This window comes from Cebus imitator, unplaced genomic scaffold, assembly GCF_001604975.1.
Source record: "Cebus imitator isolate Cc_AM_T3 unplaced genomic scaffold, Cebus_imitator-1.0 Scaffold6, whole genome shotgun sequence".
NCBI lineage: Eukaryota > Metazoa > Chordata > Mammalia > Primates > Cebidae > Cebus > Cebus imitator.
Genome location: NW_016107321.1, coordinates 10607409 through 10627629, shown reverse-complemented (window position 1 = coordinate 10627629; position 20221 = coordinate 10607409). Strand labels below are relative to the sequence as shown.

Here is a 20221-nt window from a genome sequence, read left to right as displayed (position 1 = left end):
GAGTCTCACTCGATCACCCAGGCTGGAATGCAGTGGCACAATCTCAGCTCACTGCAACCTCCACCTCCCGAGTTCAAGTGATTCTTCTGCCTCAACCTCCTGACTAGCTGGGACTACAGGTGCATGCCATCACTCCTAGCTAATTTTTTGTATTTTTAGTAAATACAGAGTTTCACCGTGTTGGCCAAGCTGTTCTCAAACTCCTGACCTCAACTGATCCATCTGCCTTGGCCTCTTAAAGTGCTGGGATTACAGGTGTGAACTACTGCACACAGCCAATACATAACTTTTTATAATTTGTATTTTCATTTTTAACTTCTGCAGTGTGGTGTTTCAAAGTTTCCTGCTTTTTTTTCATACCTAATAAGTTTTCTCCTTAATTAGAATTAGCACCAGAATTAAAGTGTTTTCATTGCCTTTTCAATTTCAGGGATATGAAATTGTTAGCAAACCAAGGGAAGGATATATCAGCCACCCTGCATTGTACTCAGGTGTCTTTCAGGAACTGTCTAGATAACTCAGTTTTTTCATCCTTGTTACCACAAACTCCCTTGATATCCATTTTCTAATTTGCATCAAGAAACCACTGTCCACATTCAAGATTTGGCAGAAAGTCTATACTTCATCCTCCTAACACACCATTTCTGATTCTGCTTTTAGCTCTGCTCCTAAAACTCTGTCCTATCATGTAGTCACTAGATTTGCCAAAAGAAGCACATCATGCAATCCCACACCACTCCACAGCCCCTTCTATTAGAAATGCCATGTTACTAACATAAACTTCCTAATTTTTCCCTGCATAAGTTTCCTTGTCTAATAGAGATTATATACTTGCTCAATTCACTTACCTATCTCAGGCAAACATATGACCATAACATTGTTTTAAAAGATCCTCATGATTTCCATGAAATTATTAACAGAATTTTTCCTATAGAGGTTGCAGGAGAGGTTCCACCAGTACCATAGCTAGCATCTTCTTAAAATATAATTTATGTACAGTATATTAAAACCATGGTATGCAGCTTAAACTTTAAAAGTAAAAATCTAGAGGTCTTAAATGCTTGATGATCATAAGACCCTTTAAACCTAACAACAGGGTCATTTGGCTCTACTGTGGCTAATAAAATTGAGGACAATAAATTGCCAGCCAAATTTGAAATCAACCTTTTATTTTACTCATTTATCAGACTGACAATATCTAAAGCCTGGGGTATGCCGAAAGATACTTACAAGAGCACTGCCATCTATAGCCATGTATGATGTCATCGTAGCAGAAACAAAAACTAGAAGAGAAAAAAAATTTTCAGTTAAATGTGAGATTAAAGTGTTCATGAAAAGCATATATCTCTTTGAGTGGGGAGAGAAAATACTTATGTTGTGATTAATCAATTTCACAATAAAAGCAAATCATTAAATGGCCTTTCGGCCAGGCATTGGTGGCTCACGCCTCTAGTCCCAGAGCTTTGGGAGGCCAAGGTAGGAGGATTGCTTGGGGCCGGTAGCTCAAGACCAGCCTGAACAACATAGTGAGACCCTGTCCCTAAGAGAAAACAAAATTAGCCAGTTATGGTGGCACACACCCGTAGTCCCAGCCGCTCAGGAAGCTGAGGTGGGAGGATTGCTTGAGCCCAGGAGCTCAAGGTTACAGTGAGCTATAAGGGCACCACTGCATTCCAGCCTATGTGACAGAATAAGACCCTGTCTTTAAAATAAATAAATAAGTAAATAATAAATGGCTTTTTATTTCAGAAATCAGTAAGCCAACTGTTTAAAGTTGAGTTCATTAGACAAACCAGAATTTCATTTATGTATTTATCAATATTCTAAGTACTCAACAAGACACGTATATGATTTACACACTTAATATAGCATTATATATATGCTTGTGTGTGTGTGTGTGTGTATATATATATATATTTTTTTTGAGAAGTGGAAATGCTTTCCTCTTCATGACAAACAATGCAACATAAGTTGTGAAAATGTGATCCATCACTATTATCTAATTTCAAAACATAGCTAACCCCCTGCCTCCAAAGTCCCAAACTTTAATACCGAGATGGGCTCCTTTTGATGTTTGCACTTTGTAGTGGATTGCCTGAAAAACAAGACTCTCTGTGGTTTCAAGAAAAGCAAATGAAAACAAAAGGAAAGAAGTTCTCATATTTTCAACTTTGATAAGCAAGAAGCTTGTTAAAGATCCACAAGCCACTGAAACTCTCTCCAAAGCAGACAGTGTTTCAGCTTCTTCCCAGTGACAACATAAGTACACATCCATGAACTGTCTGTTTCTCACACCAGTGGTCCTCAAATTCTGAATAATAAGAACTCCTTTTTCATATCAAAAATGCTGTTTATATTACATAGGTATTAACAAGGCATTTATTGGTAAAATGTGAAAGAGAGAAAACCCACAATAAAAAGACTGATAAATTTAATTACTTAATTTTTAACTTATTTTTTAAACACTAAAACCCAAATTTAAAAATCAAGCCACAAGCTGATAAAAATGTGAAATATACATTTAATACATAAGAACCATAAAATAGAGTTCTTACATGGCACAAAGAAGAAAATACGCAAATTAATAGAAGAACAAATAAAAGAAAATTTAAAAATAAAAATACAAATAACTAATGCTTAATCTTACTAGTAATAAAATAAATACAAAATAAAATACCGTGATTCTATCTTTAATCTTCAACATTGGAAAAAATATTAAGTGATAGAAGCCAACTTGGGTGGAGGTGGAGGTGTGTTGAAAAGAATAATGTCACATGTTGGGATGTTGAAATGTTACAGCATATTTGGGTTGTTGCTCTTCTGGCAACAACCTCTGTGGCTGGTGGCACCTTTTCCCAAGCTCTTGTCCCACATCCAGGAATAATGAGGTACACAGACAAGTGGAGGGTAGCAAGATGAAGAGGAGCTTTACTGACTGTTAGAACAGCTCAGAAAAGACCACAGTGGGTAGTTGCTCTCCACTAGTAGGTCATCCCATGGAGTGTTCAGCTTTCAACAGAGAGGAGGCCCTGGAGAGGGTAGCTCCTCTCTACAGCTGGTAGTTTCAACATCTCTGCAGATCTCTGAACCTCTCAGCAGAGAAGGTAGCTTCTCCCTGAAACTGGTTGTTGGGATGTCTGCTCAGCTCTGTCTGATCCTGGAGCTTCTATAAACCTCAGAGGTGAGGAAGTGCACACAGATTGGTCCATGGGTGGCCATGGCAGGGCCTGGAAAAGGCACTACAAGCTTCCACTCCAGTTCGTAGGACTGCTCACCCAGCCTCCAGTCTTCAAGGCCCTCCCTGGCCTGAAGAATGTGACTTACCAGGGGCCTGCCCCCTTCCACTCTGGAATCTGTCTACCTCCTGCTGCTGACAACTCTGGGCTTGCAGGGACTTTGCTCCCATCAGAGCAGGTGCTGACAGAGGGAGAAGCCAGGCAGTGGGAGCAAGCACTCCTGAGCCAGCAAGGACAAAGGGGACCTTTCCAGGCCCCCAAGAGTGCAGTGATGCCTAAGTCTGGGGGTGCGGTGGATCCTGTCGGCTCTTGGAGCAGGAGCCCTGGGTCTGCAGCTGCAGTTTGAGCGGCTGCAGCTGCACCCAGGAGGACAGGGCTCCTGCCTGCTCCTGGACCCTCAAGATCACAGGGAGACTCAGATCTGCAGCTATAGCTTGGGTGGCTGCAGCCCCGCCCAGGAGGGCAGGGGTTCTGCCTGCTCCATGGAGCAAGAGGCCAGGGTCAGCAGCTGCGGTGTGCGTAGCTGTAGCAGCACCCAGGGAGCTCCATCCCAACTCAGAATCTTTCTTGTATATGCATTTTACCTGCTTAATTCCTACCCATCCCTTAAGTCATCTCTCTCCACACCCATTGCCATCATTCTAGTCCAAGCCGTCAGTATCTCCCTTTTGGACCACTGCAGGAACATCCTAGCTGATATCTCAGCTTTCTCTCTGGCCTCATGATTTTTTTTCAATGCACATCTGACTATTCATCTCTTTCCTTAAATCCCTATAACCGCCATTGGTCTTTAAATAAAGATCAACATTGTGAAAACCTCCTACAAGTGAGGCTTTGTGACATCTGACCACTATCTCATCTCCAGCCCTTCCTTGGGTTGTTTCCATATCTGTTTCTCTCTATCTCCCTCACTCACTGTCTTAAAAAAAAAAAAAAAAAGGCCTTAAACACATTTATGTTTACCTCAGAGCCTTGGTGCATGCTTGTTCTCAACAGTCCCCACCCAGGATGGCTTATACCATCTAATTTTTCAACTCTCTGACAGAATGTCACTTCATCAAGAAAACATTCCCTGATCCTTGGGAGACATCAATCCCCTTTTACAGCCTCTCACATCACCTTATTTTTTATTCATAGAAGTTTTCATCATTGTAGTGAATGATTAATTTTGCAATTCGTTCTTTAACATCAGACTTTCCACTATAATATAACCTACCTGAAGGCAGGCAGTGTGTCTGGTCCTGTTCACTTATTTGCTGCTGTGTCCCCCGTCTTTGTATATAGGGTGGCTCAATATATATTTGTTGAGTAAATGAATTGAATACACAAACAATAAAACCACTAAGTACAGATGAGTTTTCATAAAGGAAATCTATGAACTCCAACTTTTTGTTTTGTAAAATATTGCCATCATGAATATCCCATTAGAAAGCTCCTTCCCAATCTGCAGGATATGGAAATAAGGTAGTGTTGATGTCAGACTTCCTTCTGTCAAAGAGCAAAAAGGTAAAAATAATATGCAGTCACTGGCATGGGTGGTGAGGGTGGGAAACAGCTAGGGATGGATGTACCTTTGTGAAGTCTGTGAACTTAGGGTTTTTTTTTTTTTTTTTTTTTTCATTAAAAAAATTTTTTTAATTAAAAAAAATAGCCCAGGTGTAGCGGCTCATACCTGTAATCCCAGCACTTTGGGAGGCCAACGCAGATGGATCACCATGGTCAGGAGTTCAAGACCAGCCTGGCCAACATGGTGAAACCCCATCTCTGTTAAAAGTACAAAAATTAGCTGGGCATGGTGGAAGGTGCCTGGAATTCCAGCTACTCAGGAGGCTGAGGCAGGAGAATTGCTTGTACCTGGGAGGCGGAGGTTGCAGTGAGCCGAGGTCACGCCACTGCACTCCAACCTGAGCAACAAGAGCAAGACTCCGTCTCAAAAAAAAATAAACAGTGGAGACAGAGTCTTGCTTTGTTGCCCAGGCTGGTCTCAAACTCCTGGTTTCAAATAGTCCTCTTGCCTCGGCATCCCAAAGCACTGTGATTACACGCATGAGTCACTGTGCCTGGCCAGTTCTTCGTTTCCTGAAGTAGTTGACACATATGAAATTTAAATTCCACTAAAATGATTCAAAAATAATTTGGGGCCACCAAAATAAGCTGGGCTCAATTCTTGTTTCTCCTCTACCATACAAAGCCCATGGCAATAATCAAGAGGAGATAGGAAAAGAAACGAGGGCTATGGAGATTCATGTACATCCTTTTGATTGTTTGGGCAATGACAACTGGTTTAGCTAACCAGGTTAACCAGGACACATGGCATCCATATGTTGACAAGCTAAATAGGTAGCTCCAAGGTTTTGATGAAAATATATACATAAAGCACACAATAAAAGCAGCTTGTGGGAAAAAAAAATAACAATCCTGGCAAAGGTGTTTTGAAAGTAAAAATTTTTCAGTATTCACAATCCTTTCTGAGTATATCAGTTTAAGCAAAGTGCCCATAAGTAAGAATTGAAGGAAGAAATAATGACTATTTGATCTGTCTTGATAATGAATTTTTGAATTACCACAAATTTAAAAAGAAATAAGAGACTCATGACAGGGTAACAAAACACTTTTATATATCAAGAGGTTTCCAGTTATTTGCTTTCAACAAAATTAAGGGAAAACCTGTTCGAGTTGTCTATGGATTATGGAAGCAGTTGTTGTGATAAATCACCATGTGATATTTGGCACGTCCTTGGAAGGAGTTCAAAAACTGCTCAATTCCTACATACGTCCTTATGTGAAAAATATTTCTAAGTGCTTACATACATAAAAGCCCATAATAGGATTAGAATTAGTTCTCAACTCTCTCATTGTAGTAATAAATAATGCTCATTCCTGTGTATGTTACGTAATTGGGGGGAATGCCTCATCTATCTGATTAAGTACTACAGATTCAATAAAAATATTTACCTGTTTTATTCAATCATTATCATTCAAAATGTGTAGCATATCATATTAATGGTTGTTAAATCATGTACCAATAATAACTCACTCTGAATAAAATTTTTTGCTTAAATAATTATGTCACCAAAAAAATTTTAAATTTATTTCAATTTAAATATGTATTATTGGCCAGGTGCAGTGGCTCATGCCTCTAATCCCAGCACTTTGGGAGGTCAAGATGGATAGATAGCTTGAGCTCACCAGTTCAAGACTAGCCTGGGCAAGGTGATGAAATCCCATCTCCACAAAAAATACAAAAATTAGCTGGGTGTGGTGGTGCACACTTGTGGTCCCAGCTACTAGGGAGGCTGAGGTTGCAGCGAGCCGAGTTCATGCCACTGCACTCCAGCCTAGGTGACAGAGCCAGACCTTGTTTCAAAAATAAACAAAAATGAAAAAACAATGCTTTTGGCTTAAATGTATGATGGAATTATCAATAAAATATTTTCAGGCATAAAAATATATACAGTGGCTCACGCCTGTAATCCCAGAATTTTGAAATGCTAAGGCAGGAGGATCACTTGAGGTCAGGAATTCAAGAGCAGTCTGGGCAACATAGCAAGACCCCATCTCTATTAAAAAAAACAACAACAACAGCCTGGCGTGGCAGCTGAAAGACATAGTTGGGAGACTGAGACAGGAGCATCCCTCAGGAGGTAGGTCAAGGTTGCTGTCACTCCAGCCTGGGTGACAGAGTGGGATCCTGTCTCTTAAAGAAAAACTATCATATAATAAGATAAAAATCCATATGATAGTGGAATGAAAACACGAGTTTCAAGAGAAAAGAAAACAATTTAAAACGTACAAGTCCTAAAGATCACTTTAAAAAAAAAATTATGGGACATACCTACTCTTTATAGTATCCATATTGCATAGATTACTTTTATACAGAAGTGCAACACTTTTTGCCACCAATATTTACTATATGCCAGAAACCACATCTTTTCAACTACATGTATGCAAAAACTTTAGGTGACAATGTGAAGTACAAGCGTGTACATGAGGTTCCCATGTCCTTTTATGAGTACACAGCCAAAAATACATGTTTTAAACTGGGCTGGGTGCAGTGGCTCACATCTGTAATCCTAGCAGTTTGGAACACCAAAATGGAAGGATCACTTGAGACCAGGAGTGTGACATCAGCCTGAGCAACATAGCAAGACCCCTATTTTTACAAAAAATTTAAAAATTAGCAGTGTATGGTGTGTGCACCTATAGTCCCAGCTACTCAGGAGGCTAAGGTGAGAGGATAGCTTGAGCCCAGGAGTTCAAGTTTGCAATGAGCTTCGATTGTCCCACTCCATCCTGAACACTAAAGTGAGACTCTGTCTCTAAAATATAACTACTGCACTAAAGTGTATGCGGATTAGAGTCAAATAGATTTAAGTTCAAATCCCAACTCTGTCACTTGTTAAATGTGAAAACTTATGCAAATTACTTAACGCTCTGACTGGCAGATGCCTCCTCTTCTAATAATAATAAAAAACTCATAAGGTGTTTGTGAGAATTAAATGAGATACCATATGGGAAACACACAGGGCACAGTGCATGCTTAGTAAGTGGTAGCAATTAGCTAGAATGGGAGCCATTACCTAGAAATAGCTTCATTATACAAAACTACTCTTCCTAATGGAATTAATACACAACTAAAGGGATTGAACAAGTGTGATAACAGGTTTCATCAAATAAAATAGCTTTCACACTTCAAGGCTGGTTAAACTCTCAGCCAACTCACCCAATGACATTTTTGATGCCTTGTTTCAGGGTTTAAGAGACTAGTTATCTCAGTCGTATTTGAAACAGTTATCTTCTTTAAAGAACAATTTCTTAACATACCACAACATGAGACATAGCCAAACCAATGAAATCATTCATTGTTTAAGTTTGTAAAATGACATAAAATGCATTCCTGATAAACTCTGTAACTGGAAAGTAGAAAATATGTTTCATTAGCAAATGAGTAATAAAGTCAATTTCAAAGAGAGTTTCTTTCATATAGATTGATAAAGAAACATTCCACTTTGTTTTAGTCAAAAAATGCATGCTTCTTAAACCAGGTGTGTTCTAGCAATTTAAGAAATTGTTTAGTAAGTTATTTAAGATAGAAATATGGACTCTCATCCTATGTTATTTTAAACCCAGAAAATAAACCAAGAATATCCATCTGCAACAAATGCACTATGTATAACGTAGGCTGGCATAATCAGTATTTTTTTAAGAATCAAGAAAAAAATTCCAAGAAGGGGATTTATTGATTTAAATAATGCAGAAGTAACTGTCCTGGTTATTCTCTAATAGACATTATCATCTTTGGAGTGATGCTCAAAGTAAGTACCTACCATGCCTGATATTTTACACATTTTTAAAAAGAAGATGATTTATTGTGATTTAGAGACAATTTTCCAATTGAAATACCATATGGGCTAAGTTGATTCTGTTTCTCACAGAGCCTTAAGTGAAAACAAAACAGGTTTGAACTAAAATTTTTAAAACCCACAGATTAATTTATCCTTTAAAATCACAATGCTAGCATTTGACAAGACATTATCACAGCAGCAAATCAATTTATAGAAAGTCCACAAACACAGGCAAACCATGTGCATTATTCTTAATCCAGAAGCCAGAGCTGAAAGGAAACAGAAAATGCTGGTTATCCTCATGGCAAAAGTCTCAATCATCAACAAGCAGGTAATCCATGTGGCAGCAGACGTCCACACTCTACTGATGGCAAGCACTGTGTGTAAGCAAGCATGTTCTGTTAAATAATAGTCCATCACAGCAATGCCATGGAAAACAGAAGAGAACATTCATCTTTGCTCATACAGAAAAGCAAAGGACATGAGATAATCCATTTGTTTTGCCAATTAGTAGGAGATATCACTTGTCAAGGCAGAGCAGGAGAGAAAGAAGCAAATGCAAGATGACTTCCCTGCCCGGCTGTGGACAGTGACATATGGGGAAGGCGTGGTGTGGGGTTGTGACTTTGTTTAGGAAGTTTATGAAGGAGAAAATAGCTTCATCTAAATTATTTTAAGTTTTTTCTTTTTAACTTAAGCTCAAAGTGTCATTCTGATTCCAATCCATTTCCTAACTTGCTATAGAATATTCTCATTCTTTCTCTTTCCTTTATCTCTTTTATTGTGGTCTTTTCCACTCATTTCATTGCATTTCTTTTCTGCCTTCTCTCCACTTTGATGATGAATTGACAGATGGTTTTAAGAACCACAGCTTTTTTCAAACAGAGAAACTATGATGCTTAAAATGACTTTATTTTCGACACCGTAAAAATACTGCAATCCATCATCTCTGGAGACTGGCAGGCCTCTTCCCTGCTTTCCCTTCCCAAATTCCCATATAAGCTGTCAGTCCTGACAATCAAGGCTCAGACACACAAAATCTACGAAACTAAGGGAGATGAAAACTTTCTTTTAGCCAGTAATGTCAACCTTTCCTCCCACTGGACCCTTTTACCATAGTAACAAACAGGTGGCAAACTGCAAGAGATCTCAAACGATTTGCCTCTTTTACATCCTGGAAGAGCCTACCAAATGTCAATGGCTATTGGCCATGCCCTTCTTGGAGGTACAAAGTTCCCTCGAGTTGCTCAACTACAGAGGTCTCTTGTCCTTCTGTGGGCCTCCCGAACCTGAAACTTCTAAAATGTGGTCTGCACTTGCAGGCACCGTGAGGTTGGGCCAAGCAGAACCCTGATGTGGGCCACGCCCGGCCGATCCTCCTCACCACACCCAGAGCCCAGCCCTGGCCCACATGCACCCTGCGTTGGTTGCACCTAATCAAGGTTCCCTTCACCAGAACCTGGGGTAGACCAGATGCCCTGAAAAGCACTGGGACTTGTTTCTACAGAGTTGGGTTTGTTCTATGGTTGTCTTAAGTTCCATGACACCTACCTGGAGAGCAATTGTTGCCCCTAGTTCTCCAAAACAGGGATAGACATTCAATGATTCCACTTATGTATATAGGTAGGGGTCGCATGAAGTACATTTGCACCTGCCCCTCAAAGACACAAAAACACACACCCTAGTGGCAGCTCCATTCGGTTTTACCAATGCAGATAAAACACACCATCACACCTGCCTCTCCTAGGCCAGCTCCAGATTCAAGGAACTTTTAGGAGTCAGTCACTCTAAGATCCAAGCTAGCTGTATGCTGAGGTGTGATTCTAAGGGACTGGGATTGAAGCTCAAGGAGCCACCTCCGAAGTTTGTACTGTCCTCAAGCTGCTACATAAGAAAAAGGGCACCAGCTCCCTAATGAGGACATGGGAAGCATTGGTAGCTCCTAGACAAGGTATCAATTATTAGGCCCACTGCAATCTACTACAATCTGTCCCATGAGCACCGCCTGGCTCCTTCCAAGTCCCTGCTAGGATATCCCCCAACATCCCTGATTCCGAGTTCTATTCACTCCCGTCTGTGGGACAAGAGCTGATACAGTGCTCTAGGATGAGCCAGATAGGAATAGCAAGTGATGTCCCTTACCTTTCTGCAATCTGCATCTCTCCATTTCTCCATGTGAATAATAATCATATTTTCTCTCTACAGAAGATAATATGTTTTTCTGCTTGGCGAAATTCAGACAGTGTGCATGGCTCTGAGGCAGCCAGTCACTTTATTTCTACTTTGCCAAACATTATTCCATTCAATACGCTTTTCACCAAAGTGAGCAGCTATATCCCATACAGCACGGGACTCTGCAACTGGACATTGACTGGCTAGAAGGCAGTTGGAGCCAAATCCCCTTCGGTCTGGCTAGACTTTTCCTTAAGAAATATCATTTTAGGAGCTGGGCGCAGTGGTTCACACCTGTAATCCTAGCATTTTGGGATGCCAAGGTGGGTGGATCACTTGAAGTCAGGAGTTCAAAACCAGCCTGGTCAACATGGCAAAACCCCATCTCTACTAAAATTACAAAAAAAAAAAAAAAATAGCTGGGCATGGTGGCAAGTGCCTGTAATCGCAGCTACTTGGGAGGCTGATGTGATGCAGGAGAATCACTTGAACCTGGGAGGCGGAGACTGCAGTGAGCTGAGATCATGCCACTGCATTGCAGCCTGGGCCACAGACAGAGACTCCATCTCAAAAGAAAAAAAGAAAGAAATACCATTTTAGGGGCCTTGTAATTTTACAAAGGTCATGCCCAAGGGTTATCAGACAAGAGAGATCACAAGGAGTTAAACTACTGTATGTCACCATGGTATGGGCTGCTTTACCAAGAATAAGGTGACTTCTCTTGGAGACTTTTATCATATTTGGCAGAACAACTGCAAACTGTCTTCAGTCTTCACAGCAATGCTGCGAAGTAATATAACTTACATCTTTACAGATGAAGAGATTAATATACAGATTGGGTAGACTACCTAGCTTACATAGCTAGCAAGTTAAAGCCAAATTCGAATTCAGATTTTCAAACTCTAGGTCCAGAGCCCTGTGGTCATCAGCAGTGCTATCTCAAATAATAAATAATCTTTGCCTTTTCAAATTATCCTTAGAAGCAGGTTTTCTGGTTTTTGTTTTTTTGTTTTGTAAACAGTTAATCTCATTATAGTCTTAGAGAATGAATGAGTCTAATAATTTTTACAGACACTCAAGGCAAGACATGCAGTAGGCCCCTAATAAATATCTGTCGTCTTACATTGGCCCTGCCTCAACTTTAGGACAAGTTAGAATGAGTAAGCTCTTTACTAAATTTAGACAATTCAGAGGGACCTAAGGTGAGCCACAGTGATAATGTGGCTGCCCAAGAGCCACTCGTAGAATCACAGACCAGGCTGCCACGGTGTGGTCTGGAAGGGTCTGATCAGCAGGGCATACAGCTCTCAGAAAGAGACACAGAAGAGCAGCACGCATCTTGTTTGGGAATTGCGCATCCTAGGTGAGGCTTCATTGAGAAATTATGAAGGGCTCACGTCCTGGTCAGAATCCCACATGGCAGGTGAAATACTTGCACCACCTCACACTGCTAACCATGCAGGCACAAGGACCTCAATTTTGCATCTGCTGACAAATCTGGGTTAGTGTCTCCAAAATATCTAAAGCAAGAATGAGAGATGTCACTAAAACACACCTATTTATTCTTTAGGAAGAACTGTTAAAGATATTCATAAATACCCCCCACCCCAAATTGAGATATTTGTTGACACAATCCACATAAGCAAACGCCTTCGGGAATAGATTCACTTTCTCTGGAATCATAACATGTATGCAAAGAGACACCTAGTGGAAAAACACCAAAGTACAATATTTAGCTTGAGACAAAAGACTGAATCGTCCTGACTCCCTAATTTGACATTCTTGGTTTGTTTGTTGTTTGTTTGTTTGTTTGTTTTGAGACAGAGTTTCACTCTTGTTGCCCAGGCTGGAGTACAATGGTATGATTTCAGCTCACCACAACCTCCACCTCCTGGGTTCAAGCAATTCTCCTGCCTCAGCCTCTCAAGTAGCTGAGATTACAGGCATGTGCCACCACACCTAGTTAATTTTTTATTTTTAGTAGACAGGGGGTTTCACCAAATTGGTCAGGCTGGTCTCGAACACCTGACCTCAGGGATCTGCCTGCCCCAGCCTCCCAAATTGCTGGGATTACAGGTGTGAGCCACTACGCTAGGCCAACATTCTTTCAGTTTCAATACAGTATTTTTTTTAACCACTAGAATCATAAACTCTGAACTCCAACTTTTCAAAAAGAAAATTTTGTTTGTTTTTCCAGGAAGCATTGGCTCTTTCATTGGTGGTGCTTGTTGTTGTTAATTAGACTATCTTACTATATAAAGTACTGCAAAGCAATGGAAAAATTACAGAGCAGACTGCAATTGGCCAGCCACTTTACTTTTCCCTGAACACATGTGGGCTTACTTCTTGTTTCCATCCCTTTATAGACTTTGCCTGTGAGATTTTCCGCTTGTCTTTGGGTTGCTTTTTTCTTGCTTTCAGTTAAGTAAAGCCAAAGACTTTTTTTTTCCATCCAGCTTCCTGTGGTCCACCCAGCTTCCTGTGGTCTACCCACTCTCGTCTTTACATGCTCACTTTCTCACTCACACTTCACCTACACACCGTGCTGCGCCCACCTCCTCACCTTCCACGCACACGGGCACCTTCTTCTCTCCCTCCTGCCCTAGATACCTTCATTTAACTTCCAAAGGAAAAGTCTGTCATCACAAAATAGAAGGAATCACCGATTTTTTCTTTATTCCATAGTACTAAAATTCAGCTATGACAAACATTTAGATTATTATTTTTAAACTCCTGTGTGGAAAAAAAAGTTTCAATTGGAAATTGATTTTCAATGAAACAGGCATGTTGAATTGTAATTTCTATGACCTCATGGACTCAACTTCATGGGATTTTGCATGTGAAAGAGGAACATGTGCTCTAGTGGAAGCCAGACTGACATTCACCAGCTCCAGCTCCTCTGACGCTGCTGTGCCGCAAAGAGCCACGCCCTGTGGGCAGGCCCAGGACAATGAGCCGCCAAGTAGAGAGTGGGAATCTAAGAGATGCCAGGGATCCAGAAGTATGGATGGAAAAGTGATCTTGAGAGAAGAGGTCCTCCCGTCCTAGCCAACCCAGCTAAAGCCACATGGGTCAAAGATGAACTGCCAAGCCAAGCCCTCTCCAAATTCCTGCCATAGTCAAAACAAAAAGGTCCGTAGTCCACTGTTTTCAATAAGCAAGAAGGTCCTTATTCTTACATCGTGTGTTTCATGGTGACGCATTGAAACCCTTTCCTTTGATACTAGGAATAAGCCAAAGATTCTTACTATTACCCAACAACATTGTCTCAAAAGTACTGGGAAACAACAGTAAAAATTATGATTTAAAAAGTAAGAAATCAAGATTGTCAGTATTTTCAGATGATAGAGTTTTACATGCAGAAAGAATCTACACATTAATAATTAAAATTAAAAGGTGGGCCAGGTGCGGTGACTCATGCCAGTAATCCTAGCACTTTGGGAGGCTCTGGTAGGCAAATTGCTGGGGCTTAGGAGTTCAAAACCAGCCTGGACAACATGAAGAAGCCCCATCTCTACCAAAAATACAAAGAAGAAAATAGCTGGTCATGGTGGTGAGCACCTGTGGTCCCAGACGTTTAGGAGGCTGAGGCAGGCAGATCCCTGAGGTCAGGTGTCACCTAGGCTGGAAGTTGCAGTGAGCTGAGATCATGCCACCACACTCCAGCCTAGGTGACAGAGCCAGACTCTGTCTCAAAAACAAATAAATAAAGTGGACATAAGAAGGTTGCTAGCTACAAAGCCAAAAGCCAATGTTAAAATCAATCTCATTTCTACCATCCACAAACAGTTTGAAAGTAAAATTTTTAAGAAGAGAGCAATAATCATAAAAATTCAAATACATTAGAATGAATCTAATAAAAGACATATAAGACTTCCATGAAGAAATCAATTTTTGAAAGAAACTTTAAAAAGGCACAAATAAATGGAAAGATGTCATATTCATTCATTGGAAGACTTAATATTGTGACGATGACTCTGGCTAATGCTTTTCCTTTGCTGTTATCTTTATTTATCTTATTATTTGTCATAAGGATATTGTACTACTTTTCCTTCTACAAATCGTATTGTCTTCCTTATTAGAGCTACAATCTACTTGCAATTGATTTTCTATTATGGTTTCAAATAGCCATCTTTTAAATTTCATCTTTTAAATTAATAGCCATTTATCTCAGTATTATCTATGGAAAATACTGTCATTTCCCCCACTGGTTCTAACCATAAATGAAAAGCTGTAAGTTGAAACACACTGGAAGAATTCCCATTCATCAAGAGACAACCTTAGGAACTGAGAAAACAAGCAAATGAATGAAAAGAGATACGCACCATACATATAACCTGAGCGAGCCCGTGCATCCGGAATCTACAAAGAACTCCCATGAATCGATAAGGAACAGGCAGAAAACCCAAGACAAAGATGAGAAAAGACTTACTACGCCTTTCATGAAGAAGGAAAATCCATTAGCCAATATACATAGGAGAGACACTTAACCTCATTAACAACCAAGGAAATGCAAGGCAGAACAGCGATGAAACATAATCAGCCACAAAATAGTGTCATTTTAAAAGACTGGCAATACCAAGTGTTGGCAAAATTATAGAACCAGTGAAAACTCAAAACATTGCCAGTGGAAAATTATTTTGAAAAAGTGGCCACATCTGCTAAGGCTAATTACATGCATGGTATCTGCTTACAATCTTCACTCTCAGGTTTACACACCTCAGATGTGTGTGCAAATGTACACTGAAAACGTGTATCAATGGTTCTATCCAGTTCATTAATGACAACCAGAACGAAAAACAGGGCTGGGCATGGTGGCTCATGCCTATACTGTCAGTGCTTCGAGAGGCCAACATGGGAGGATCACTTGAGGCCAAGAGTTCAAGTCCACCTGGGCAACAAAGTGAAATTCTATCTCTACGAAAAAGTAAATAATAAAAAATTGTTTTAAAAAAATGCCAAATGTCAATCAGTGGGAAAATGAATGCATAAATTGTGATACAGTACAGACATTACAATTAACTACATAGCAATCAAAAAGAAAAAGACTACTTCTATCCACAGTGACATAACATTGAGAGAAAGGAGCTAGACACAAAAGAACATAAACGATGTGATTCCATTTATATAAAATAATAGAGCAGGCAAAACTAGATCATAGTGTTTAGGGAAGTGTACTTGGGTCATAAAATTATAATAAAATGCAACCACAATAACCACAAATGGCAGAAAAGTGGTAACCTTTGAAAGGCAGTCAGGAATTATTTATTGGAAAGGGTACGAGAGGGGATTCTGAGATCCCAATGGTATTCTATTTCTTGACTCAAGTGGCAGTTGCAAGGATTTACACTTCATGATAAATCATCTAGCTATTCCATTTGTTTCATGTTTTCCACTGTATATATATTTCAAAATAAAAGTTATTTTGTAAAGTGAGAACTAGGCCAGGTACTATGGCTTATACCTGTAATCCCAACACTTTGGGAGGCCAGGGCAAAAGGATTGTTTGAGGCCAGGAGTGTGAGAACAGCTTGGGCAACACAGTGAGAATCCCCATCTCAACAAAACAAATTTAAAAATTAAGGCCGAGTGCGGTGGCTCACACCTGTAATCCCAACACTATGGGAGGCTGAGGCAGGTAGATCACTTGAGGTCAGGAGTTCAAGACCAGCCTGGCCAAGATAGTGAAAACCCACCTCTACTAAAATACAAAAATAAATACAGGTATTGATCGACTTACGACCTATGCAACTTACGACCATTCGACTTTACGACCGCAATCCCTAGCTATGACTGCTCTGCGTCTGGCAGTGCAAACATTGCCCAGCTGGGCGTACGACAGTGTGGCCCAGCTTCCGGCAGCACTACCATCTCCGCATGCACCATTTCAACTGTTATCCCAGACTCGGTACAGCAATTTGTGTTTTGTGTCGTGGATATTTTTCATCAAACCCCTCCCAATAAACTTCTTATACATTTTGAAGCAATGGACCCAAACATCGAACGATTTGCAAGGATTGAACGGATGGCACACGATGTGTTTCGTCCGTATTGTGAAATTTATGAAGAAAAAAAGAAACATACAATTCAGACAAAGCTCACCATGTTTATGAAAAAACCAACTCCGGTAACCCCAACTGCTGCCTCAGATGACGACATCAACCATCCGCAGCCAAGCACCAGCGGCCAATAAAATGTTTTGTACATGTTTATATATTTTGATATGTTTTGCAATTGGGAAAATGTTTCCTATGGTATTTTTTTACAACTGTATTTTGTATTTTTGTATGCACCTGTATTTTGTAATTTTGTATGTTTTGCAAATATTAAATCAGTTGTACTGGTAGTGCAGTGTTTTACTTAAACCTGACAAATGTAAAAATAAGAAACAAAATGGTGTAGAGATGATACAAATGGCATAAAATGAACAAAGAAAATTATGATATATAACAATAATGAAAGAAAATTATGATAAAATATGACTTAAAGATTTTTATAACATCATTTCACAGTACTGTACATATAGCCTACTCAACTTATGACCAAATCGTGTTACAACCAGTCTGTCAGAACCAATCGCGGTTGTAAGTCGAGCACTAGCTGTAAATAAATAAATTAGTCAGACATGCTGAGGTACATCTGTAATCCCAGCTACTCGGGAGGCTGAGGCAGGAGAATTGCCTGAACCTGAGAGGTACAGGTTGCATTGAGCCAAGATAATGCCACTGCACTCCAGCCTGGGTAACAGAGTGAGACCCTGTTTCAAACAAACAAACAAAATTTTAAAAAGCAGCCTTCCGTGGTGCTGCATGCCTATTGTACTAACTACGTGGGAGGCTGAGATGGGAGGATCACTTGAGCCCAGGAGTTTGAGATTGCAGTGAGCCATGCTGCACTCTAGCCCTGGTAACAGTGTGAAAGCCTGTCTCTAAATAAACAAATAAACTCTCGTTGAAGACTTTAGTTTTCCTTGAAGTGAAATGGACAAGCTTGGCTGGGCATGGTGGCTCATGCCTGTAATCCCAGCACTTTGGGAGGCCAAAGCGGGTGGATCACCTAAGGTCAGGAGTTCAAGACAAGCCTGGCCAACATGGTGAAACCCGTCTCTACTAAAATACGGAAAATCAGCCAGAGGTGGTGGCATTTGCCTGTAATTCCAGTTACTTGGGAGGCCAAGGCAGGAAAGACGCCTGAACCCACACAGGGTGCAGAGGTTGCAGTGAGCTGAGATTGTGCCATTGTAGGCCAGCCTGGGTGACAGAGCAAGCCTCTGTCTCAAAAAAAAAAAAAAAGAAAATGGCCTTGCAGAGTTCTGATCTGACAAGCACATAAACAGCTCTGGCTCCAGCATTGAGAACAAACTGAAAGAGAGAAAAGACATAAACCAAGAAACCAATTAAAAGGCTACTGGAATGATCCAAGGAAGAGATTGCAATGTTATCTCTTCTGCTGGACCAGAGTGGTAGCGATAGAAGTGGTAAGACGTAGATGGATCAAAGTACTTACTCTCTTTGTCACAATGACCAATCCAGAAAAGAGTATATATACCAAGTCAAGATAATCAGGAAATTCTGTCTGAAATATTGGGAAAGAGATTTGTCCCTTTTTTCTGGGGTGTCAGCCATGAATGCTAACCTACAGTTAGCAGTGGTCATCTTGCTGAACTGGTGGAGAAAAGACATAGAAAATGAAGCCAAAACAGCAGGAAGCAGAGCCCAGGAAGAGGGTGGAAAAAAGAAATCTTCTGGGCCAAGCGCAGTGGCTCATGCCTGTAATCCCAGCACTTTGGGAGGCCAAGGCAGGCAGATCACCTGAGGTCAGGAGTTCAAGACCAACCTGGCCAACATGGTGAAACAATGTCTCTGCTAAAAATATAAAAATTTAAAATTTGCTGGGCATGGTGATGCACACTTGTAATCCCAGCTACTCTGGAGGCCGAGAAGCAGGAGAATCACTTGAACCCGGGAAGCAGAGGTTGCAGTCAGCCGAGATCGCGCGCTGTTGCACCCCAGCCTGGAGCACAAGAGTGAAACTCCGCCTCAAAAAAAAATGTATATTTGACTATGTCTTGTGAAATTTCAGAACTTCAAAGTACACAGAAAATTCTAAAAGTTTATAGACAGAATAAAAATGTACCATCTCTAAACGAGAACAAGAACAGCATTAGATTTCTTGTGCAAGATGGGATGCTGAAGAATAGGGGAGGAATGCCTTTGAAGTTCTGAGTGAAAATAAATTTGTACATAAAGTTCTATATCCAACCAAACCTACAATCAAGTGTGAGTGCAAAATAAACACATTTTTGACATTTTTGTTTATTCCTTATGTGCCCTACATGAAAACTGTGCTTGTTAAAAAAAAACTTTAATAAACTGACAAAGATACTTAAAAAGAAAAACATGAGATAGAAGAAGGAAGAGAACATGAGATTAAGATTCAGGGAAAGATGAGCAGGTAATTAAGAAAAGAAGTACAAATAAAATCCAATCTACTGAAACTGTGCAAGTATAGTTTCATATTTCTAGCTTGATATCCCTTGAAGTGATTTTGTAATCAATCCTCACTTGCAGTTACATTTAATTTCAAGTAATGATTTTGTTGAGAAAAAGAAAGTACTGTTAATAACACAAACGAAGTCTATAAACAGATGAAGTCTAAAAGGTTACTAGACATTTTTCCACTGTTGATTATATCTATGCCTTCACTATTTCCTTCTTCATAATCTTTGTTTCACTTATTCTCACCTAAAATCATAAAGTAAAAAATGTGAAGTTAATTTAAAAATATTTGAATAACTCAATTGCCTAGAACAGAAGGAAGCGTAAGTGTGATTGATTTAGAAAGGAAAGGTGTTGTGTAGAGATACTGGATATGATAACTTTGCAGTACATTTCATCAGAAAATAAACTGCTAGTGTACTCTATGTATAGTTCTCCTCTCCTCCCCCAGCCTCCAGGAAGACCTCCCAGGCCCCGAGTAGTTCTGGCCAATGGCCCTGGGGAGAGGTGATGTCATAACTTTCTGTCTGGAGAAGTGTATGAGTGCCCCATACCCTCCTTCTGTGTCATGGCCAACTCCGAAGTTACCTATTGACATGGTGGAGTTGTAGGATGGTGGAGCTTTCATCAGCCTGGATCCCTGAGTGACTACGTGGAGTAGAAGAGCCCTACCCTCCTGATGACCAGCAGTGAACACAGAGTGTGGGTAAGAAATCAGAGTTGGCTAGGCACGGTGGAACACGCCTGTAATACCAGCACTTTGGGAGGCCGAGGTGGATGGATCATGAGGTCAAGAGATCAAGACTATCCTGGCCAACATGGTAAAACATTGTCTCTACTAAAAATACAAAAATTACTTGGGCATGGTGGTATACACCTATAGTCCCAGCTACCCAGGAGGCTGAGGCGGGAGAATCACTTGAACCCAGGAGGCAGAGGTTGTGGTGAGCCAAGGCTGCGCCACTGCACT

The 20221-nt window shown here is 40.4% G+C and overlaps 1 protein-coding gene across 5 annotated transcripts in view; it reads right to left on the bottom strand.

The window, feature by feature from the left end:
• Positions 1–20221, bottom strand: part of IPCEF1 (interaction protein for cytohesin exchange factors 1) — a 201264-nt gene that overhangs the window by 107758 nt on the left and 73285 nt on the right. For all 5 annotated transcript variants that reach the window (XM_037742101.1, XM_017537739.2, XM_037742096.1 and 2 more), the window contains one exon: positions 1231–1283. In XM_037742101.1, coding sequence (XP_037598029.1) covers positions 1231–1266 — 36 coding nt within the window. In that variant the 5' untranslated portion in view covers positions 1267–1283. The remainder of the gene's footprint in view (positions 1–1230; positions 1284–20221) is intronic.